This window comes from Aulonocara stuartgranti, assembly GCF_965226115.1.
Source record: "Aulonocara stuartgranti genome assembly, chromosome: 13".
NCBI classification, from domain to species: domain Eukaryota; kingdom Metazoa; phylum Chordata; class Actinopteri; order Cichliformes; family Cichlidae; genus Aulonocara; species Aulonocara stuartgranti.
The window spans coordinates 6,363,519-6,389,471 of NC_138949.1; the positions used below are offsets into that span (position 1 = coordinate 6,363,519).

At 41.2% G+C, this 25,953-nt stretch overlaps 1 protein-coding gene across 7 annotated transcripts in view; it reads right to left on the reverse strand.

Moving 5' to 3' along the window:
- rims1a (regulating synaptic membrane exocytosis 1a) overlaps positions 1-25,953 on the reverse strand; it is a gene marked incomplete at its 3' end in the record, with an annotated part of 119,118 nt that overhangs the window by 49,613 nt on the left and 43,552 nt on the right. For all 7 annotated transcript variants that reach the window (XM_082558092.1, XM_082558093.1, XM_082558095.1 and 4 more), the window contains one exon: positions 1,065-1,336. In XM_082558092.1, coding sequence (XP_082414218.1) covers positions 1,065-1,336 — 272 coding nt within the window. The remainder of the gene's footprint in view (positions 1-1,064; positions 1,337-25,953) is intronic.

The window sequence follows — 25,953 nt, forward strand, 5'->3', positions numbered from 1 at the left end:
GAACTGGGTGCACATTATTATTATTATTATTATTATTATTATTTTCACTAATCCACAAAAGATCTAAATTATACACACAGTCTCAATTACATGATTCATGCATAAAAAATTATTGATTACAACTGGTAGTTTCTCTTTCCAGCATGACGAGTATTTGTTTTGGTATTTGGAGTATTTGGACTGACCAATACACAAATGGAAAGTGTGCTGCCACATGAACAAGTCAAATGCCTGAAAGGTTTTATGGTCAGACAAATTCAAGCAACTAACCACAATGACAAGAGGTATGTTTGGAGGAGTAAAAGCGAGCCTTTCAGAGCTAAAAAAAACTGTACCAGCAGCCAAGCATGGTGATGGTAGTGTTGTGCTCTGGGCTAGCAATAGTAGTCCACTGTAAAAGTGAATAATGAAGAAGAAGAACTACCTCCAAATTCTTCAACTTCCCCACAGATCAACAGCTGGATGGTTGAAACACAATTGGGTGTTCCAACAGGACAATGATCCCAAACACACATCACAAGTGGTTTTGTAATGGTTAAACAGGGTCATATTAAGCGTGTGGAATTCCCACCACCCCAATCTGAATGTGGACTACATTTCAAAGCTGGGTTCATCCCAGGAAACCAACCAATTTGAGTAAAAAATATCAATTCTGCCAAGATGAGTGGTCAAATATGCAGAATTAAGTCAGAAGCTTATTGATGGCTAGCAAAAGTATGTGGTTGAGGGACAACATGCATATAATTAAACCTGTAAGTCTACTTTGACCCCATGTTCATTTGAGAAAATCCAAAATAAATGCAAAGTTGTGCAGCCAATTCTTATTTTTTAAAGAGATTAAATCAATCATTTGGAAAAACAACTTGTGACCACAACAGCATTAAAAAAAAAACTTTGTCAGCAAATTACTCTCCTTTATATTTTAACATTGAACATTTCTCACTTTTTCAGTGATGTTCATCGCACCCATGAGGTAAAAGAATAAAATATGTCTTTTGTTTGCCCATGTCTGCATATGCATTTTTCCACAGAAACACGGGTTCTACTTTATAGCTCCGCCTTACGTGTCTCGTGGTGGTTCACTGAGCGACCGAGCATCAGTGCCAGGCGCGGTCCCAGGTGCGCTCGGTCGGTTGGGGTCGTAGATTGCAGTGGTGGACCCCGGTGGTGCTTGGGAGCGAGATCTGAGCTTCTTATCCCCGGGAGCTTGGCACACTGATGGCTCGCTGACGGCTGAACCGAGGCCAGCGGGCTTCCCGGGGGGCCCGGTGAACCACTCCCCTGGCTTGGTCAGAATCTCCTGCTGCTTTCGGCAGTTATTGCACACCCAGATCACCTAAGATAGAAGGAGCACGGGTGGGGATTACAATAACAGCCATATGACACATGCATCTTTATCAGCTAATCTGCCAACAAGCTGTCATCACAGAGGTTCTGCACAAACAGATCAGATAATATATGACATATACTTGCATAACACGACAGTGAAGTAGTGATGAGGAGCTGAACGCTTTTCACATTAGTATCACAATAAGGTGTCGAAGAGAAAGGAAATATTCTTTACTGCAGTTAGTAGAAATCATCTCAGCCAAGTATTTTGCCAAGCACTAATCTGAGGCACGGCTGTGACTGTCAAACAGGAAATGGAACAATGCACTTCCTAAAGAGCTGCTCTGCTGCCCAGAAAAAGGTTTTTATGGAAGCTTTTTAAGATCAACATCAAGGCAGTTATAGCAGGGAGCAGCTTTGCTTCCACTGTGGGCCGCTCTTGGCCTCCAAATGAGGAACACAAAGCCAACTGGATAATGAAAGGACACTCAAGTCGCTGCCAAACTGATATCTCCCGTCTTCTTTCCTTCTATTTGTCCCATCACACATATGCACACTGACTATACATTGGCTGTGCTGATGCACTACGGCAAAGAGTGAGTCCAAACGCAGACACGTGACACACGCATCAGACCCACACAGCTGAGTGAATTGCATAACCACTTCGGGATGTAGTGATTACTTGATGTTAACCCTTTTTGACAGTGACAGCTAATTCAGTTTCAAGCGACCAACAGACTTTGTACCACGTACAGTATGTGGCACGCTCAGACTTGGCTCCAAACAAAGCATCAAAGAAGCCTTTGACGCCAGTTTCCACTACTCAGCTGCTGTTAGATACTGCATTCATTCTATGAACAGACTGTAATCACTACGTTAAAGAAATGGCATCAAGTATAAGATGACACTTTTCCCCTCTCCGGTCCTCTTGTGCTGTGCAGCTAATGCCTTAAACCTGCATTTCTTTCTAATGGCCATCAGGCGGCGACTCTGGTTTCAAAAAGAAGCATGACTAGAAGCTTTCAGCTACCTTGGACTGTAACCTCAGTAAACACCTTATGGTCTTGCTCTAGTTTAAAGTCTTGTTGAGGACAACATAATGTTCATTTTGTGCACCGAGATCCCATTAAAGCTGAAAAGCTTTAGGACAGGCCTACTGAGGCCTACTGAGTGACTGACTAGTCACTTCTATAGACTGTATATTAAAGATGGATGCAACCCACCACCATGCTAGCGTTTCCTATTTATCATGTTTTTGACTATATATGCTGGGTTTATAGTTGTTTTTTAAATTGTCTTTAATGATCATTTCTTCTGTGTAGCTATTTTATATGTTTATATGTTTTTCTGCATTTGTTGTGGACAGCAAAGAAAAAAGATCTGACAGGGCAACATGTTTTCCACTGTGCATATAGCAAAAAACTTGAAAACCTATTCAGTGTCTGTTCTGGACTTGGCCTTTCTGTTGCTCTCCCCAACTTCAGCTTTCCATGTATCCACTATCTTCAACCGTCTTCTTTTGACTATATTTCTAAGACTTCAAAGAATCTAAACTTCAGACCAGGATAATCAATATTTAGCTATTGATCCAAAGAAGCTAGATGAGGGATTGTGAAGATGAGTCAACCTATGGTGTTGAAGTATTCAATTCAGTTCTATTTTGTTCTGTGTTTACTATACCAACACGCCAGCAGTCTTCACTCATAACACTTTGGAGGTATTTCATACCTGCTACTGTAGCTTTTCTTTCTACATCTGCAGAGCTTGCAAAGCTTGCAGTCGTTTTTTGTGGTCAAGTGAAAAGCTCAGGAGTACACAATTCTTTTTCATGCTGGCTTCTCTTTCATTTTGGTCTAATACTTAGATTTAGATTTTGCGTTATTATGGTAACATAAGGTGTCATCAGTGACTCTTGTCAGCTCCACTCCACGAGCTCAGATGAGGAGGTGTTCACACAGTGAGAACAGGGAAAGCACCCTGTCTGTAAATGACAGCAGTAAACAGTAAAGTCTCTCACACTAAGACCTTTTCAAATAAATTAGGTGAAAAAGATTAACACTTGATTTATTTCGATCCAGTTGGCATTGATTATTTTATAAATGAATACCAGAGCGATACACATTTATACCTGGACATATTCATTTTACCTTAGAAAGTTGCAAAAACAGTATAACAGTGTAACTAAAGCCTGATGTTGCTTAACACATAATTACTTAACAGTGCTATAGGACTGACACTTGGTATCTGCATGGTATTTTGGTATCAGCATCAAAATTGGAAAAAGTTTTTGTACATTTTTGTACATCTGACTCATCACCTCATCACCCTATTGATACCAAGTGTCAGTAGGGTGGCTGTGGCTGTAGCTCAGGTGGTAGAGGAGGTCATCTACTGATCGGAAGGTTGGTGGTTCGATTCCTGGCTTCCCCTAGTCTGCATGCCAAATATCCTTGGGCAAGATACTAACCCGAAATTGCTCTCCGATGCATCCATCGGAGTATGAATGTGTGTGAATGTCAGTTAGAAAGCATCTAGGAAAAATTTGCTTGTGCGAATGGGTGTGAATGGGTGAATGCACAAGTTGTGTAAAGCGCTTTGAGTGCTCAGAAGAGTAGAAAAGCGCTATATAAGAACCAGTCCATTTAGTCACCTTTCTTGCTTTCACTGCTAAATGTGGAGAGATCAGAATTTTCTGAATACTTTTTCTATCATTTCTTTTTTCTTAAAAAATAAAATGAAAAAGAAGCAAGCTGAGAAAAGGCAAATGTAATATCTTTGGAGCTTCAGCTTTAGCCTAAATAGATTTGTCAAAAATTGAGCACAGCACCAGCTGGTAACATCCATCCACCCATTCATTTTCTTAACTGCTTATCCAGTTAAGAGCTGCGGGTGGGGTGGGCTGGAGCTTATCCCAGCTGTCACTGGACAGGTCGCCAGGGCATCACAGCAGCTTGTTACAGTAAACTTTACTCAAAAGATCACTAACAAAACTAACAGAGGGCTCTGTTCTTCTGCTGTGCTACATGGCGGCTGCTCTTAAAAACAACAGTTTCTCTGTGCACATTCTCCACCACCATCAGCTCATATTGATAAGAGGTGTGGGCTACAGCCCAGAATAGAAAGGCAGAGAGAAGCAAGGACGGCTCGCAGTGTGAATGTAGCCTTACTCAAAGTGATATGAGAGCCAGAATGAGGAAGAAGGAGATGACAGAGGAAGTGAGGCTGGGCGGGAAATAAAGAGACAGTGAGTGGATGGAGGAGGAGGAGGGTGAGTGGAGGTTAGAGCCGGTCCCACTCCTCCAGCCACCAGGGTTCTCATTACTCCTGAGCACTCCCCAATGACTCTTTAAAGAGAGCTAAAATAAAACACTCTGGCATCACCCCGCTTTCCCAACTCTTCTTCTTACCATCTCTCGCTCCTCTTCCTCCTCCCTCCCTCCCGCTCCCTTACCCCACCACTTTCCCTTCCATTCCTCCCTCCTCCAGATTGCTTTTGATTAAAGCTACAAAAGCCGAGGAGAAAACAGCTTTACACCAACGCAGCTATATTTATCCTGCCAAACACCCCAGCACCACCGGGGAGAGAGGGAGACTGTGTGCGCACACAAACACACACATATACACAGAGCAAAGAAAGCAAAACACTGCCTCATGTGGGACATTATAGCTTCGGTGAAAACATTCACCAATCTGTGATTTTTCTGCAGCCAGACCGCCAAGGTGGATGGCTGCCAGATCAACACTGCAATGCTAGCCTATTCGTCCGTACATTGACAGGTGGGCCGACATGCCTCGCAGTCACACAGGGAAGTTCAGTGCTTTCCTAACAAATATTACTGGAACATCTTTATTTAATTTCTTCACTTGGTCAAAAAATCTTTTGATGTTAAAAAGGTGAAAAGAGAAATTTAATTTCAATCTTCAAAAATTTGTGAAAAAAACCCACAAAACACTTGAGTCACATTTGCCAGCAAAGCTATCATTTATGCTAATGTGCTAACATCTCTTTAAATGGGACCAATTAAACTTTTACTTATTATCTGGAATGTAATGTTGTACTTCTAAAATCAGACATAAGTGATTCTAAGAAACACAGTGTCTGCTTGGCCTCCAATAACACAGTGAGAACATTTGACCAGGATCTGTCCTTCAGCGTCCACATTAACAAATGTTTCTGATGTCTTTTTTCTTCTGCACAGTATTGCTAAACAGCCTGTCCCAGAATGATGCAGCAGGAAAACAAATGTGAGCATTTGTTATTTCTAAACCACACTTTTGCAATTCCTTTTTATCAAGTTGCTCTAAAAGCTCCTAGATAATCCTTTAGCAAGGATGTCAAACTTATTTTTCATTGTTGGCCACATTGAGACCACTTTACTTTTTGTTTATCTGCGGTCCCATTGTAAAAAAAACTGAAATTTCTATAGTAGGTAGTAAAAAAAAAAAAAAAAAAAACTATCAGCAGGCCTACTTGTGGTTCCTAAAAGTAGAATGGGATGCAAAGCTTCCAGCTTTCAGCTCCTCCTCTGTGGAGACAGCCACCCACGCTTCTTTTAAGGCTTAAAATTTTCCTTTCTGATAAATCTTAGAATTAGGAGTGGATCAGACCAAACCATCCTTTAGTTATTCTGCTATAGGTTATGTGCAAACCCAAGTTTTGTTTCCTCTGTCATAGACTACAAATTTTAAAAACAACTTGCCTTTTAATTGGGAAATTGTTTTTGAAGCAAAAACGCTGTTGAGATATTTCTCTCATCAGCTGTGTTTGGTGCTGAAGATGACACTGACACATTTTGCAAATTACCTTTGCTGATTTAGTCATTCACAGGGTGTGCTTTATACTTACAATACACAATTCACAGAGAAACTTTTTTTTACACTTTAGAAAGTATGCAAAGAAAGCTTGATCAGAACAACACCATTAATACCTTTTGACTTGCTTCCCATGAAAATAAATAATATGGACAAGATGTGGACAATTGTCATTTTAGTCACATGACACAAAACTATGGAAGAGTGAGGCAAGGAAGAGAGAGGAAAGTAGAACAGAAAGTAGAACACTGGTGAAAATCAATTTCCGAATCCCGGTTTCATGTTTCAACTTTAAGTTTAACACAGACTTCTAAATGAGCATTATTCAAGATGAACGTAAAGGCCTTTAGACAAAAAGGATAATGCAACATTTAACAACATTCTGACAGAGACGCCTGCCGCATATTTTGCTGTGAATGCAGATTACATTTGTCTTGATTTTACAGTGTTTCATTTGATACAACAGGCTCCAACACCACCAACTACAGCTGATGACAGGGTGCAAGGTAGAGGGCTATTGTAATGAGGACCTGCAGCCACGAACAAAAACAAGCAGTTGTGGTCAGAGTCCATCTATGGGGTGAGACATGTTTGTGATACGTTACCTGGCACGAAGTACTTCAAAAAACAGTATTGTTCAGTGTATGTGTTCCACTTTTCAAGACCTTTTGAAGTCCTCCCCCACCTACTACCGTGAACAGAATCCAAATCTGTGGGAAACCTCCAAAGATACATAAAAGGTACCACAACTGATCACTTGAACAATTTTAGACTCTTTCTCTGAGTGATCCCTTTTTTAAATACAGCCAAATTGTCAGCTCAGATGCTGCTTTTAACATATACCAACAGTTAAAAACATTTCAGCGGCGCAGCCTCTTGGTAAAAGCTTGCATGTGTTAGTGGCAATTTTAGGTGTAGTGCATGAAACAACAACATAACGCATTACTGTTGTCACTTGAGTAATCACGTCACAGTTTCAGTTTTGTTGTAGCTAGTGTTACGAAAGTTCTTAAATGGTCTGCATGACTGGCAGATAGGAAAAAAAAACCATCACACATGCCGTTTTCTTCCTACTTATATATTTTAGGTGATTACAGTTTGTGTGCAGGGAAGAAGAAACTTGTGACATACTCTGCAGTTTTTTAAGGGTGTGGAGATATGGACACTTAAATTTTGTCTGCACTAAACCATAAGAGTGTGATGGTGAAGTGCAAACTGCATCAAGGACAGGAACAACTGCATAATACTGCTAACAAAACATCAGGCGGATCTACATGTGGCCCCCTAAAATAATCTCTTGCCACCCCCAGTGCCACCCTAGTGTTGCATATGACAATGCTTATTTAAAAAAGCTACCATTAAGCTAGCATTAACACTTTGAGACTAGTTAGACGTAACACATAATTTGTAGATTACAGTAGCTGCACCGCATATTCCCAACAGCCTAGTACCACTTGGTAGGCTCAGTGGTTACAGGAAGGTATCTTGACTTGCATCTCCTTGGCCTGAATCCCTTGATATGTATCTTCTAGGCCAGTACCACATTGTTACATATCTTCTTGCTCTGTATCTTCTTCGGCAGCAGCAGCAGCAGCAGTATGCCTGTATCCTAAATAAACAAGCTCCCTAGATGCATTATATCCTCTCCAAGGTTTTGACGCAGTAGCTCTGCGGACTCTGAGCTCTGTTGGGGTGACAGACCTGGTCCTTGGGAGTCTGATGGTGCAGCGACACTGACACTTCTTGAAATGGAAGCGAAGCACTTGATGGTGGAAGCAGTTCCAAAGGGAAGGGGGGAGGAGCAGAAAGCCACCAGGCATCATCCTCTGACATCACAGCACCCTGTTTCTCTAGAGTCAAACTACGCAAACAGAAAGACAAGGTTTGAATGGCTGGACTCAAACTAGCTGTGTACGGCTACTTCCATATCTCCTGAATTATTAGCCTCCCCAGAACCTGGACCTCAACATTAAAGAAGCACTGTGGGATCATTTTGACAGAACAAAAGGCAGCAAACGTCCAAATAAGTGCTTTTGCTATCCTCCAAGCAACCTGGAAACTATTCCTGAAGACCACTTAAAGAAAATACAAGAACACTATTCAAGCTGTGTTAAAGAATAAAGGCAGCCATAGCAAATATTGACTTTCAAGCTCAAATTATACCAAACTATACAAACTCAGTTTCTGTCATATATACTGTACTTTACTGTAGGTCTTTTGTAGCTTTTGTATTTGTTTTTTGTCCTGTAGATTTGACTGAGCTACAAAAGAGACTAGGGCTGCCACAAACGATTATTTTGATAGTCGACTAGTCACCGATTATTTTTGCGATTAGTCGACTAATCAGATCATCATCCATTGGACGTACAGCGTACAGCTTATTGCACCAGCAGCATCTGGTCTTATATAACTATCATTAGCTTACAGCTTGAAGTGTTTGTGCTAACTAAAAATAAAGACAAGATGGTAGTTTATTAATTTTTAATGAAATTTGCAGATTGTTTCGGTGAAGTTTAATAAACTCCTTGCTTTCTAAAATATAACAGGACACCGGAGTATATTCTCCAGCGTCTCACACTTCTGATAATCAGCTGTCTGCTTGACAGTTTTAGCTGTGCAAAAACTACAACTTTAATCTCAGCCAAACCGATTTACTCAGGAACAAATAAAATACTAAAGAAAGCCAAACAATAACATTTTTAAGTTATCTAAGTGACTTATATATATATGTTTAACCTGACTAGCGAAAGACGGCGGTGGGTTTGAAAACGATTTGCCGGGAGTCCGGTGTTCTCACGGCTCTAGTTAGCCTAGCCCCCGCCTAGCTAACGAGCTAGTGGGTAACAGACGTCTCCGAAAACGTCGGAGCGCTTTTGAAAATATGCGGTGTCTTGATAAACTGAGCAGATATTTGAGGTTTACACAGCTACATTCTCGCCTGAAAATATGTTAAACGTTTATTTTGTGACCCAGAAAGAATAATAAGAGTAAAGTTAAAACTACTAGCTGCCGTCATTGTTGACAGCTGCGCTATGAATTCTGGGACACAGCTTCTTCTTCTTCGGGGTTTAACGGCAGCTGGCATCCTTGTACATGCAGTGCTGCCATCTTCTGTTTCAGTCCGTTATTACACTCTTAAATCCTACTACTCATTCCTGCGTCCTTTGTGATCTTACAAAGCTTCAAACGATGCGTCGACTATTAAATTAGTCGTCCACGATTTTAATAGTCGACATAATCGTGACTAGTCGACTAATCGTGGCAGCCCTAAAAGAGACCCCTCAACCCAAAAAATAGTTTCTCTTCTTCATTCACATTTTTTTTCTCTAATAAGACCTTATATATCATGAAGAGTGGCAAACACAACTCACTTTATAAAGCTTTACAGATCAAATACTTCTGGTTACTCTAACATTTAGCTGTTTAATATATAGTTGAATTTTCTTGTTAGCAAGAAATTTAATGTTCACCTTCTAGCTAGCTAGCCTTCCACAAGCTAAGTACTGACACAATGTCACCATAAGCCCACGAACCAATGACTGTAAAATGACTGTACTGTACTTTACAGTCATTGCCACAGACCACACATGCCAATTCTCCCGATTTTTCCAGGCGAATCCCGAATTTCAGTGCCCCTCTTGAAAATCTCCTGGAGTCACTCCCAAATTTCTCACGATTTTCCACACGGACAACAAAATTGAAAAACCATATCCCAGATTGGCCCAGCCAATTCCAGTTTCCATCAATGGCTAATGCAGCTACTTAGTTTTAATATTACTCTTATTACTCTTTCTGGTTTGCAAAATAAACTTTTAACATATTTTCAGGTGAGAATGTAGCTGTGTAAACTTCAAATATCTGAGCCGGTGAGAACAGCAAACTCCCGGCACATCGTTTTCAAACCCCAGCGGTCTTTCGCTACTCAAGCTAAACATGATATATAAGTCACTGAAATAACTTAAACATGTTATTGTTTGGCTTTTTTCAGTGTATTATTTTTTCGTGAGTAAATCGGTTTGGCTGAGATTAAAGTTATTCGATTAGATTAAATAAAACGTTATTAATCCCTCGGGAGGGTTCCTCACACAGCTGAATAAACGTCAAACAGAAAACTGATTAAACAGAAGTGTGAGATAGTCAAGAATTTACGCCAGCGTCCAGTTATACTTTAGATAGCAAGGAGCTATGTTTACACATAGCTAACCAGCTAGCTAACCAGTAGGGTTGCCAACCGTCCCTTAAAAAACGGAATCGTCCCGTATTTCGAAACAAAAGTACACGTCCCGTATTGAGCTAATAAGGGACGCACTTTGTCCCGTAATACAGTGAGAACCAAAAGTAGTCTATAAATGTTTATGGAATTAACGCTTTGTTTGAAAACATAATTCCCAGCCCCTCTCCTGCTTTGTGACCAATGAGCTGACAGCACACTTATGACAATTCGAGTATGACAATTCAGATTACCGCTCATCTCATTGGTCGAGGAAAGGTCGCTTGCGGAGAAAATACCGGAAGACAACAGATGACCACAACAAGAAGCATGGCCAACAGGGAAACAAACGCCAACACTGCGGTGCAAGTCTCGGACGACAGTACACCTAAAGCTGGGCAAACACTGTGCGATTTTTTTTCAGTCACGTTATTCAGCTCCTGCTCAAACTGCACGATTGACTCGCAGGGGTTAGAAGTTGGTAGGTCACGATGCAGGTCTTACACTATTGTCGTGTCCAAATTCATGGGCTGCATTCTCCTGAGGCCGCATTTGTAGACCGATTACGTCACAGCGACGCGCCGAAGGCTGTCCAAATTCGTAGACCCCTCCGAATGCAGCCGACAAATGCGTGCTCCTTTTTCCGAATTTGAAGGATGGGTCGGGTGTGTCCTTCGTGGCCCACCATATCCCAGAATTCACAGCGCGGCCCAGCCAAGCTCCAGTTTCCGGCTAATGGCGGCCGCTACTAAGTTTTAAAATTACTCTTATTAATCTTTCTGGGTCACAAAATAAACTTTTAACATATTTTCAGGCGAGAAAGTAGCTGTGTAAACATCAAATATCTGCTCGGTTTATCAAGATATCGCATCTTTGCTAAAGTGCTTCGACGTTTTCGGAGACGTCTGCTTCCCACCAGCTCGATAGCTAGCCGGGAGCTCGAGGGTTACTGATGCGGCCGAGAATGGCACAACTCCCGGCACATCATTTTCAGATCACCGCGGACTTTCGCTGCTCGGGTTAAACGTTGTCAGCCGGTGATCAGCTGTGATCAGCTGATCACGGGGCCGGGGTTAAAAGAGAGACGCCAGACATCATTCTCTTCGTGTCAGGAGCTCCGAAACTCTGCCGACGTCAGTCTCCGCCTGATTCAGCAACCGTGAGTGATTATCCCTTCAATCCTTTTTCTCTTCCCGGCTCCGCTCGCTCTCTGTCGGTAACGACCGTTCCGAAGCCACGCTTCGTGCACTGATCGTTACTAGAATAACTGCGTGCCTGCTCCAAACCCACCGCTAGCCTTCGCCGCGCTTGGGTCTAGCCAACACGCCACACGGGCACGCCGAATTACTGTGTGTAACCCGCCCGGCCGTGACAAACGTAATATATAAGTCACTTAGACAACCTAAAAATGTTATTGTTGGGCTTTTTTTCAGTGTTTTGTTTGTTCGTGAGTAAATCGGTTTGGCTGAGATTAAAGTTATTAGATTAGATAAAATAAAACTTTATTAATCCCCCGGGTGGGTTCCTCCTTGGTTTTTACACAGCTGACTAAACGTCAAACAGAAAACTGATTAAACAGAAGTGTGAGATGGCCGAGAGTTTACTCCAGTGTCCTGTTATATTTTAGACAGCAAGGAGCAGACGGCTGAGTTTATTAAACTCCACCGAGACAGCGGTGACGCTAATCAGAAGGCTAGACCGTCCAATTTCACGGCCGTTTACTTCCGGCCTACCCGATCTTCTGAGGACCCGGCCCACGTAGACCGCGAAGGCCGGGTCCTCGGGAGAATGTAGCCCATGAATTTGGACACGACCAATACCGCCCGATGCTCTGATGCGACCTGAGTGCTCACGCTGTGCGTCCATAAAATGAAGGTTATAACAGAAAATCTGTCGCTCTCTCTCTCTCTGTCTTTCACTCACACAGACACACGCCACCACCATCAACTTTGCTAAATTGCTAATGAAAAACATTGATCAGGCAGCTGTGATTAAGCAGCAGTGTAGATCCAACTATTTTCACGGTTGTTGTGGTCGTGATAATTTTGTGAGGCCACATCGAAAAGGCTCGGATGAGCTTTCCAAAGTTCTACAAGTTGTGCCTCCATCGCTTGTGTCCAGATCACACGCTGCACAGCCGTGCTGCTCCATCTTTTTCACCGACGTTTACGTGTTTGCGCGTGAGCAGTGTGAGCGGCTGTGGTGACACCCTCACGAGCGATTGATGATCGGGAGCTGGTCGTGAGGTGTTAATCGCTTCTCGTTACCCCACGTATACTACACGATGCACGATGAAGGCCAAAATTGGGCCGATCACCAAATCGGTCGCACGACTCAAAAATCTTCTCAAAATGGGCCAAAAATCGCACAGTGTGAGCCCAGCATCAGAGCAGCAATGTTTGTTGCTCAGAGAAAGAAAAGAAAAAAGGCTGCAAAAGTACAGGGAGGAATGGGAAAAGGAAAACACCTGGCTGGAAAAGTGCACGATAACACCTATAAAGCGCACTGCACTGTGTGCCGCGCACTTTTTCCATAGGCATGCTTCTAGTGGTGGGCACATGAAGAACATGAGGGGCGTGAAAGCTCGGGGAACCCTTAACCAATTTCTTGTCCGCCAGGCCACGGCAGAAGCAGATATGGTATGTAAACATTGGTTTGTTGTTTTTAAACCCTCTGGTTAAGGTTAATATGGGCATGTGCAGTGAATATCAGCGCTATGTGGCCAGAAGTGTGATAATATAATTTATTTTGTGTAATAGACAACTGCAAGGATAGATGATTATAACAAATAGATGACTAATACATAAAAGTAATACATAGATTAATAATGATGATGAGTTATGATGCGTAATCATGGGAACAAGTGGGTTTACAAACAGGAGCAGCTGATTAGCATTAGAAAAGCTGAAATAATACCTCAACTGAAGCCAATTGTACTAAATGCACTAAATGTGCACAGTTACAAGAATATTTTTCGTTCTATTGCTTTCTATTAATTTATATAATTTTAAGTTAAGCAGGACAGAGTTCTTTTAAAGAAAGATTTACTTATATTCTCAAAAGTTAAGCATGACAGGCTTCTGTTTAAGAAAGAGACCTGTTTTACTGTGTTAATGTTGTCATTTTGAGCTAAAAATGTTTCCTATATGGTCATATCACAAAGAATATGCATCTGCTTAAATCAAATTCAAGTCAAATGGTTAAAAAATAATTTCACACACAAAAAAAAGAGCTACCACACTAGGAAGGGTGAAGACAACTGGGTTGCCCGGCCCTGGCCACGAGGTGTCCCTTATTTATTTTTCAGGGAGTTGGCAACCCTACTAACCAGCTACCTCGTTAACTATGTTTACACATAGCTAACCAGCTAGCTAACCAGCTACCTCTACTAATAACTAAAGTTGAGCAGACACTAAACAATGAGCTCATTCCTTATCAGTCACACTGCTACATGTCGGCGTCATCAGAATACTGCAGGTTTGTAGCGTGGAAACCGTAGCATTCCTCCCACGTGGGTTTCATATCGACAACCATCCTGACGTACCTGCCTGGCATCGTCCTTGAATTCAGTATCCGATTGTTCAGTCTGACGTCACTAGCCGTGTCTGGGTCTAAACTCCGCTGCAGGTCCATATATCAAACGATCACTGTGGCATTACTGAGAGTTGAAAAACTGTCTAAAGTCTTTCATCTTTAATAAAATGATCAGCGTTCTGCTCTACCAGGTGTAACAATTGAGTTTAACATCCAGGCATCCATGAAAACGGAATTTATGACATTTAACGGAGTTAGAAGTTAGCAGGGAGTTAGCTCGCTAGCTTCTATCTAAATACAATATAGCATGTCCTGACTGCGGGGTTTTGGAAACAAATTAAAACGTACAGCTCTGTTATCACTTCCAGCATAAATGAAGACAGAAAACTAAACAGCAGTGACGTTTGTAGGGTTACTGAAGTTGGGCTAGCTGGTATATAATGATGTGCTACGTGACCGCTAGCGACACAGCTATGTTAGCTTAATATAAACAAGCTAACTTTTTTTTCCACTCGATAAAAGTTAACGTGAGTGTTCTCGGTGGTCAGGAACAAATGTAATCGCATGGCAGGATGCTGTAAAAGGACCAAACTTCAGCCAGGAGAACAACTGAGATAATCCATCCACAATACGAGGTTAGTCATTCATATACTGCTGCATGGGCTGGGCTGCAGTTACATCCTAAGGTTTTAAAAACTGAGCTTAAATAAATGATTAGTGGTAATAAAAGCCGAGGGAGGTCAACAGTGATCACTGACTGTTTTAGGAGCTTTTTGAGATCAAATAGAAGAAAATACATAACATTAAACATGTTAACAACACAAAAGCCATATTAAACGCAGACTACTTTAGACCTGGAAGTAGGATTCGTCGCGTCATCACTGAACAACCGGATAGCCGCTACATTTTGTTTTTTTTGTTTATTATTTCAAGTACAAATAGAAATATGCTAATTAGTGTTGTACAAATTCAAAGGATACAATGAACTGCCAGAAGGAACGCAGAAACAATATAACCATATAAAACAGAGATAATGAATGTTGACATCGAAATAGATGTTCACATGACCAAGATGCAAAATGTGTATCTGTGTTAATTTGTATCCCTGTAGTCCTCCTAAAGTATAGCGTTCCATGTCAGCTATTACTGATACTATATATTTAAATAATAACTACAATTCTTTTCCCCTTTTGACTGAATACTGACTGAATTATCTCTTTAGAAGACAGTTGACTGACACAAACACAATTTTCATTATAAAGTAAAACATGTGAAACAGAGCCACGCTGCAAACAAAACAGATCATTTTCATTGTAAACCAAGCCACAGTTGGCATGTTTCTACATCTACATCATTATGTGGGAATGACATGTTTTCAGAGCACAGTATTCAGAATGACCCCCTAACCCCAACCCTAACCCCCAAACTCTGGCTCTTGGTAATCACATTATGATTACCAAGAGGATTCAGAGTGAAAAGCAATGCATAATGTTGTCTGTGTTATAGTCTGACAATGGTGGCCTGACTTGTAATCTGTATTCAATACTCATCAGGTTGTAACATGTCATCACTGACTAAAATTTAGGGAACCTTGTCCTACCCAGCAGGTCTTGATGAAATTAAGAGCCATAATGGATTTTTAGATCTTGTCTGGTATTTAAAATCTACAAAGAAATAAGACGGTTCTTCGCTAAAGAGTTTAATTCTCCACTGTGTTCACCATCCCCTTACTTACTTTCCAAGCTGTCATTTGGAGCAGATCAGGAGCGTGGTTTTATTTGTGCTATGGGAGAACGAACCAAACCCTTCTCTGTGGGTTCAGCACAACATGCAGCACCTCTCATTTCCAGCAAAAACTCAAGCCAAGATCCCAGGAAATCAACAGGTACAAAACCACCGACTGTTGACCAATCAGTTCTCTGGAAAACACCATCAACGTTCCAGGAAGAACCCATGGACACCTCAATACACAGATAGTATGAGAGTATACACAGCTTTGTAGGTTCACAGTCATCCACCTCACGGCAGTTGTAAGTGGTTGAGTTGAAGGCAAGTGCACTTTTTTTAGGTTCTTGAAGACATTTCACCTCTCATCTGAAAGGGTTCCTTAGTTCTAACAACTTATTGTAGAAATGAGATATATATATATATATATATATATATATATATATATATATATATATATATATATATATATATATATATATATATATATATTCTTTTATATACCTTTCTATAGTTAAATAATCACAGAACAGGTCACCCAATCCTTGTGCTTGACATTATTTCTAATTTACAAGTAAGCCTATTTACCACTTGTTTTTTACTTTTTTCCTTACTTACTCTCAGACTCTTTCACAGTCGCAGAGCGCCCGCTGAAAAACACTGAACTACCACTGAAACTTTCTTCCACACCATAACAAAGTATCAAAGCACCACGTACACAACTGTAACTCAAGTAAGACCTCCCTGTTTCTTAATGGCAGAGCAGTAATAACTTACTAACTTAACACAGTCAGTGTTTCTGGCCAGTTTTCCAAAAATAGACTTTGTCATAAACTGTATGAATGATAAATGTGTGTGTATGTGTGTGTATGTGTGTGCGAAAAATTAAACTTTAAGAAAAACATGTTTTGGGTTAGTTTCTGAGGCTGGACATCTTCTCTGCCGGTGTACTTCCTCTCTTACGAACACTTGACTCCTGTCTGGAGCGGTTTTCACTCCTATGAGATGTTCTCCACATGATGATACTCCATAACAAATGGCTAGTCTTGTGGAGATATGGAGCTGGTGAGGTGTTCTTTTATGAGAGAGTCACTTAATCCCAGAGTAATCCCTGTATTAGATCACACTCTGATGGAGAAACAATCAGAGAAGAAGGAGGAACTGTTGGCAGGGAGACTCTTACACACACAAAGAAAATATATATAACCGGCTCCTCACAAGAGCAGTGATGCAAACATGCAGATCCAAACGTCTTCTCTTTTTCACACACACACAAATTGCAACAACAGCAGCAACACGTCATGTGACCACAATGAGACCACCACTAACACCCCCCCCCCCCCCTTCCCCCTTGAGATGAGTTTGTGAGTGAAGGAATGAGCAAGAGCAGGAGAACAGCCCCTCCACAGATGGAAACTAGGACACCAAACTCCTGTGTGTTTGTTTTGCGTCCTGCTGCATCTGAACGTGTTTGTGCGTGGCCATCTGCGCCAATGTGTTTGCTCCTGTCATCTTTACTCGCACACATGTGTGTGTCTATATATATGCGTTTGGATAACAGTGAATAATCCAGTGATGGAACCTTGAAGTTGGAATGCTGATTGTTTGTTTCATGAAGAAAGGAAGCATCCCCCAGGTCACTGGCAGACCTCTTCAGCACAGATTTAGGCTACGTCCACACTAGCCCGGATAGATTTGAAAACGTCGTTTTCGTCTGAAATCGCTCTGCGTCCACACTAGCGTTTTCAGTCGTTTTCACAGAATGTGCGTCCACATTAAAACGGCCAAAACCGCTCACGTTCCAGTCCTGTGAGAATTAAGTATTTGAAGAAAAGCTGTCTGGAGCATGTACAAACGGATCTTAATCTTTTTTAGGGCTGTCAAAATTGAGAGCAATCAAAAGAACTGCTGTATAATGTCCTCTATCTTTGTTTAATTGGTCACATGACTGCATCACATGACTGAAACGCGTCATCATTTTAGAAAGTCTGCGTTTTCGAGTGTCCACACTGCAGCTGGACAGCTCTGTTTTGAAATGTATGCGTTTTCGAGAGCGTTTTCAAAACGCTGCGTTTTTACTTGAGGAAAACACCGTCTCAGTGTGGACGGGAGGCCAAAACGGAGAGAAAACGATGCGTTAGTGTGGACGTAGCCTTAGGTATGTTACAAGCCTGCCACATGATCAGAAACTTGAAACATTTCAACTCTTTCACAAACATTTCACCTTCAATTATTAAAATTCCATCTGGATATGATAAGTGAAAATTCTATAAGGAGCAGATGTAAACTTTTAAACCCAACCGTAAACAGGTCTCTGGTGACCTGGTAAAAAAAGAAAGAGAGGCTACCTGAGCCAGTCAACATAGTTTAAGTCAGATTTGAGTGAACCAGGAGCTGTAATATTCTGGTCATCCTCCAGTTTATTTCCATCCAGTTTACTAAAAACATGACTCACTGTCATGTTACCCCTGCCAGCCACTATTCTACTAACATCTTCCAATGCCTGCTGCTTAACAGGTGAAACAAATAGCACATTAACATCCAGGGAGGGAAGGGGGAGGAGGGGAGGTAACCAGGAAGTAAGATCAACCAATGACAGCTTGACGTATTGCACTGGCAGCACGCGAGGGCGTCCATAAATCCTGCGGTAAGGATGAAAGACTGCCACAAAGGAGATTAGTGTCCACAGCAGCTAATGAGGCACTATATCAGCACAACCCGGCACCCGCAGCAACACATACAGACATACATTACACACATCTCCATACACGGAAAGCTCACACACTAATAAATGCACTTGCAGGCACCCGAGTATATTGTGTTTGTACTGTAACCCATGAAACAGTGGTCTCACAAGCAAGCACAGAGCATGAGAGGCTGCACGCACTAGTACAGCACAGGTTTAGATACAGGAGCCGGCTTTACCTGCACCTCGTCTCTGTCTCCAACCTAGAAATATTGGGGTTCCACTAAAGTGAGAAAATGATTAAGGACACCGTGCCTTATTGTGGCAGTTAATGTTTGACTGCACGTTGGAACACTTTGTCTCCAGTCACCAACACAGTTTCCACTCACACACTGAGTTGTAGTACTGCAGGTGAGTTTAGTGATGATGCTGTGCTTACCTTTCTTACCACTGTATAAAAAAGGTACATTTCTAATCTAATCTCTAATCAACACCTGTTAAAGAAGGTTTGCTTACATCAGAAAATGAGTAGCCATTTTCTTAACCCATTATCCAAACAGATTTGCGTTGGGGTCGAAGCCTTTCTCAGCCGATATTTGGCAGGAACCGCAGTGCACCCTGAACAGGCAGTCAGTCACAGAAAACCCACACAGGCACAGAAAGGACATAGTGAAGCAACAAGTTCAAACCCAGAGCCTGAGTGTGAATGGTTGTCTGTCTCTCTGTGTTAGCCCTGACAGACTGCCGACCTGTACCCCGCCTCTTGCCTTATGATAGCTGGGATAGGCTCCAACCCCCTGCGACCCTGATAAGAACAAGTGGACGGATGGAGGAAATAAAGTGAGAGAAAAAGACGTCCACAGTTTAAATCATAAATAATAAGACAAAAAACCTACATTATAAACTAGGACTTTAAAAAAATCTTGAGATGTACTATTCAGCCCTGTTCACTGAAAACACATTAAAGACTTGCGCTTGAGAATCTATGAAATCTGTGCTGTGAACCTATGAAAATCAACTCACCCCTCCCTGGACAGCACCTATTTGACCTCGTGCCCTCTGGTGGGAGGTACAAATGTTTCAAAAGCAGGACAGCCACGCTGAAAAACTGTTTTTTTCCCCCCTTGAGCACTAAGCCCAGTGAGTGGACCCAGTGAGCCACACTTACCATACTTTTATATTTTTGCAAATGAGACATTGGGTCTCAATGGGACTACCTGCATAAATAAAGGACCAACATTATTATGATTCAGGAATGATACTAACATGGGGATATCAGATCGTGTGCTATTTCACAAAACTAAGAATTCTACATAAAGGGGTAACCACTAACCCAAATGCTACCCCTAACCTTCAATGGGCAGGGTTCAAATGGATGTTAAAAGATTAGCCTCAAGCTACAGGATTCATGCCTACTTGCCATAACCAAAACGAAAAGCTTATGAAAGACTAACTTCTAGGCCAGCGTGCATGCTTCAGACATGCTTCAGACATGCTTCAGACAAAAATATCAACTGCTTGCCACTGCTGTTTCTTAAAATGTGTTTGATTAGCAGGAGACTAAAACTACTAAATAAACCCTAGTTCCACAACGAAATAAATCACCTACTGTAAAATCTGATGGATGGTAACAAATTAATCCTCCAAGATCTAAGACACCACTGACGCCAACCCTAAACCCCAAACTCTGGCTCTTGGTAATCACATTATGTCATATTTGTTATTTTAATAATGATTTACCAAGTCTTGGCAATCATGGAACATTGAAAACAATCATTCTAACAGAAGTGCATCAATTGTGCTTTTCTTTAAAATATAGTTAGGGTAGGGTTACAGCTTTCACCAGTGATGACTGAGACTTGAGAGAAAGTTAAAAGAATGAGTAATAAGTAATTACTCATTCCCTAACTTTACTGAACTGACGAAAGATACAGACACTAAAAGCAGCATGAACTGTCCATATATGATTTTTATATGAATAATTTTTTACATTAATTTCTATGAATAATGTGCCTTCCTCAAGTACAAGGTGTCTGTGTATGTGTGAGTGTTTGCTCTTAAGAGTGTGTGCCACACCAACCAGGAGAGAGATGGCCCCCTTAAGGCCAGTCAATGAGAGACGGACGCGGAGACGGACGCAGTTAGCAAGACTGGCGATCAATAGTAATCATGAGGCGCTGTGGCGTTTACAGCGGATGACACATCGCTCCGGCTTTTTCTACTGCACTGCACACCGACACAAAGCAGCACAGAGCCATAATTCCTTGCAAGCCTAGATCAATAGATATACATTTGCACAAGTGTGAGGCACATACTATATTTTGAAGTATCTTGGATTTGATTTTATTTCATAGGATAAGACTAACTTTTTGCCCTAGTGGCCAGCAAATAGAAGTAGAGTTAGCTACAGCTGGCCACTTCACAAACACCGTGATGCTTCTAATAAATCAACACAAGCATGACACAAGCGTGTCTGTGAGCTCATAAACACCACCCTCAGGAAAAGATAAGTGTTACATTATCATGAGGGCAAGATAAACTGAGGTGATGAATGTACATGCTATCAGTCTTAAAGATAAGGCATTGGAGGAGGCTTGAAGGGAGGGGAAATACACTGCTGAAAAAGATTAAAGCAACACTTTAAAAAGCACATCAGATCTAAATGGAAAAAAAAAGAAAACATGCTGGATATCTATACCAACAAGGTCTGGGTCATGTGTTAGGAATGAAAGGATGCCACTTGGTTTGATGGAAATGAAAGTGATCAACCTACAGAGGGCTGAATTCAAAGACACCCTGTAAATCAACATGAGAAAAATTCACACAGCAGGTTCTCCGTAGTTTGTATGGACCGTGGATCTGTCCAGGAAAATCTCCTCCCAGATCTGGACCAGGGGAATACTGAGATCCTGGACAGTCTGAGGTAAAACCTGGTGGCTGGATGGAATAAAACATGATTTCACCGAGGTGTTCTACTGGTTCTACAGTTCCTTGATCCTCCAGGAACTCCCTGCATACTCTTGCCACATGAGTTCAGGCATTGTTGTGTGCCAGGAGGAACCAAGTCCCACTGCAATAGCGTCCAAAGATTTCATCCCGATACCTTAATAGATATGACTGCCCAGAACATCACTGACCCACTACCAAAGTGACCATACTGAAGTTATAGACAGTATAACATTCTCCATGAGTTCTCCAGACCCACAGGGCGCAGGTGGAGGCCTGCTGGAGGTCATGTTGTAGCGCTGGCAGTGTGCATTCTGTTCCTCCTTGCATAAAGGAGCAGATACCGGTCCTGATGATGGGTTTCCGCAGCCCTGTCCAGCTCTCCGAGAGTAGAATCTTCACCACATTCTTGAGACTGTGCTGTGAGACACAGCAAACCTTATGGCAATGGTACGTATTGATATGCCATCCTGGAGGAGCTGAACTACCTCTTCAGCCTCTGTAGGTCCAGGTATCATGATCCCTAGCCAAATACAAAACTAATGAAAAACAGTCAGAAATGACGAGGAGGGAGATTGGGGGTTGTCTCATTGTTGCACCTGTTGTATATTTCAGTAATACTAAAGCAGCTGACCCTAACCTTAAGCAATCAGAAACAATTAATGTTAATGGTCATTAACTTCATAATAATTCATAATAATTTAACTCCTAAATGTATTATTAGGAAAAAGGAAGATGTAATGTCTGCATTCTCTCGATTTGCCTTTAGAGTTCTGAAAGTTTTGTATTTCTAAAAATTAACAGCATCTATAGTCTGTAAACATCCCTGCCAGTAATTCTGAATGAGAACTGGTCTAAAAACAGCAATCTACCAGCACCGAGCTGAGTTACAGTCACATAAAACCCACCCCCCCAACAGAAATACAGCCCTGGACATTACAATGAAAGCAAAGAGAGGGAAAAGAGGTGTTTGTGTATTTGTGCATGTGTGACGGTGAAGTAACACAAACAGCTCTTCTGTAGTTCCCCATGAGAGGAAGAATCAAGACTTCAAAAATGGCCCTCTCTGTGAGAAACACTTGGCTTCAGTACAACAACACGCACTCATCTCTCCACTAGAGCACAGGTATCACTGCAGATAATGAGCGCTGAATATCATTAGCACAACACGCTAGCCTGCGTGCACCACACGCTTCACATCCCTGTGCCTATTAAAACTTTATTTATCGTTGTATCCATCCATCTACCACACTTCATAACACAACGAATTAAGCAGACACATGTGAGAATGACAGGGAAAAATATAGTGACTATTAGTGTTTTTTTCAGTTTCCTGCTTTATATTACTTTGGACTGTTTAATGAAAAAAGTGTTCTTTTTTTTAACAATGACTTATTGAAAGTGTTCATTTTTAAAAGCATTAGTATTTTTGGTTGCTGTTATGAAACACCAACAACTTTGTGCGGTAAGCGCTGCCAGTTCAAACATGATTGTAGCCAATGTAATACAAAAATGGCAAAGTGGTGTTAAAGCTGTTACGAGAGGAGAATTAAGAGTTGTAAAGAAAAAAATGATACAAAAACATCCTGAGTGATAGGGCTGTTCAATATAACGATATATATCGGATGACGATATGAAAACGTCTATCATTTCATTTTACGCTATCATTTGTTCCGTGGTGTCGCAAAATAAACTGTTTACGGAAATATTTTTTATCAATTTGATGGTCACTGTAGTGTTAATTTCTTAAAGTTCTCTCTTTCTCTTATTTTTAATATAGCCACACTACGGAAGGACAAGTGCCTGTTTTTATGCGTTGTCATTAGCAACAACGAAGGTAAAACCATTGCGTGCTCCACTGTCCGCTTATTTACACATAAACCTTTCACAATAAAGCTGAAGATCCTGTTGAGAGTTTTCAAAATAAACTGAATCACGTGAAAGAGTAAGCAGAGTGTGCACGGATGAGAAGCAAAAAAGAGGTGCTAAAAAATAGACCCTAGATTCAAACATTAGAGCGGGCTTTTCCCCGGAGCACACCATGTAATAAATACCCACAAAGAAAATGTCTAAAAATGTATAGTTTCATGCATCGGTCAAAACACTTGACTTCAGGTACACGACCAGCTAAAAAAAAAAAAAAAGACTTCACGCAAATCAAGTTGCCCGAGATTCAGAGAATTTTCAGAAAATGTAAAATTTTGTGATGTATATCGTTGTTGAGACGATAAATGTCTTATGTCAGAATATTAGATTCTGGTCATATTGCTGAGTGGTTATGGAAACAAAAATTATATTCTATATTTTAATGTCCTTCCGTTGGCTGCGCCTTCATCACACCATATACCTAGCATCTTCTTCTGTCACGCTAACGTCCTCCTTCACTACACCCATGAACGTCTCTGTGTTCTTCCTCTTTTCCTTCTGCCTGACAGCTCCATATTCAACATCCTAGCAATTCCAAATTTGAAGGAGCGCAAAACATAAAAGTTAAAGATTGTTGTATGCTAGCTAGCTTAATGATTGCAAAATCAATTGGGTATGATTTTAACAGCAAATAAGCAAATGCTGTAGTTAAACAATGGAAAAATGTCAAACTGTTTTAGAAAGGCTGATAAAATCTATGCAGAAATACAATGAGTTGTGTTTACTAACGAAAACCCTGTTACTAGACCTGAATACCAAATAATGGTGAAAAAAATAAATTATAGAAACTAAAAAAGTGAGAAAGTATTTAAAAAAACACATTAAAACTTTTTAAATGTATGCCAGTTAAAATCGAAGATGGCAGACTTGCATTCATGCCTGTTATACTTGTTGACTTGTCCACTGCCTGGGGTGCATGCGCAGTTGGTGCATTGTAAAATCTCTACAGCTCAGTTTGCACAATCACAAAAAATTGGCAAGCATGCAGATGTCCAAATGGATCCTCATGCTCACCGTGTGAAGACGAGGTTTATGCGTGGAATCACAGACACTTAAACTGTAATTGAGGTCTTTGTGTTCCCACGAACTGCACTGGGCTGGTGAGGTCATTGTGAGGACACGTCCTGGTCCAAAGAAACTGCAAAATTCAACTAACATGAAAGATCTAGTTCATTATAAACTACACCCTATAGCGTAGTTCTGATTGACTAAACTGATGGACTGGGAAGGTCATCAGTCATCCAGATCATTGTAGTCTAAGGAGCTTGGAAAGAAAAGTGTCTGGACTTCTTTAAGTTTCTTGAAGACGTTTCACCTCTCACCTGAGAAGCTTCTTCAGCTTCTTGAGTTCTAAGGTCAAATCGTGGAGAGTCCCAGATTTTTAAGCCCTATGGGAGTGTCCCCCAAGAGGGTCATGTACCCCCTATTGATCCTCTGCCTAATCACACGAGCCAAGGTGCGAAAATGGGTGTGGGTCCCAATCAGCCAAGGTATCGAATGAACAATTTTCTGTTTGACCAAAATTCCACAAGGGTAAGGACAAGGAAACATTCTGCCACCTACATCTTCAGGAAACCATCATGACAACAACTAGCACTTCATCATGTGATTTGCCAACAACTAATACTGCTTCTGCCCCTGAGAGCGGCCGTCATGAGCCCTCACGAGCCTGCCACTCCTGCTGGGGGGGCATTTCATATAAAACTGTATTACATCCATGGCATGAAAGATTAATAATAACAATGACAACGGTACAAAATGCATTATATAATAATATGCACTGCCAATTGTCACCTTTGCTCTCTTATAGTTTTTTCAGATTTTTTGTCATTATCTTGAATTGCTAACCAGTCATTGTTTTCTGTGAACTGAAATAAATTCAAGTGTGTGCGACTTCATAGACCAAACATGACCCTGTTTAGAAACACTATTAAAAACATTTATAGTATACTACATAATACATATCATTATATCACTCACAGCAAGAATTATACTTGCCAGTGCTTCAATTTAACTTTGAGTGTTATATTTGAGTGGAGTGGACAAAGCAGGGAGTAACTTTTGGTTCACTGTGCCAGCCAAAATTAAAGTAATTAAATGAATCCATGTCAAGAGTAATTCAAACCTGGTCTAGTATCCGGCTACATAAGGCCTCCATTCAGCCAAAACTTTCCTCTTTAGAGCCAGTGCCTCGCGTACCAAGCTTTAGCAGGGAGTGGGACCGCTATGTACAGCACACCAAAGCACTGATGGACACTCGTGGCAATCCAGCCCAGCCAATAAAGATCAAAGTGCTGGTTTGGCAGCTGCCCTAAGGACAGTCAGCCAAGGCCAAGAAAAATTCTAAACCCACACACAACTACACAAGTAGGGGAAGATGTTAAAGGCATCTCTGCCAGGTACGCCTGTCATGCAGTATCATGTTGAACAACCAGGCTTAATGACAATGAGGAAGTTTACAGTAGGGACCAATGCACCGAAACACTCGTGGGTCAGTAATCCCAACATACAAGCCACATATGACAGCCAGTAAGGTGTTAATTAAGCTAGGCTGCACGTTTTGATATGCTTGCCCCATTTCAGCATGTACAAAAGTTAGTTGTGGGTTCTTTGGGTCAGTTTTAGTGTCCAACAGGTCAACATTTGCAAAAACTGGGCAATTAAAGCTAGATTTAGAAACGTGGTTGCCCGACAGCTTAGGAGACAACACCAAAGGGTTAACAGACAAACATAAATCAGATACAGTTTTTGCTTTTTGAAGACGCAGTCTCTGAAATTATTGTAA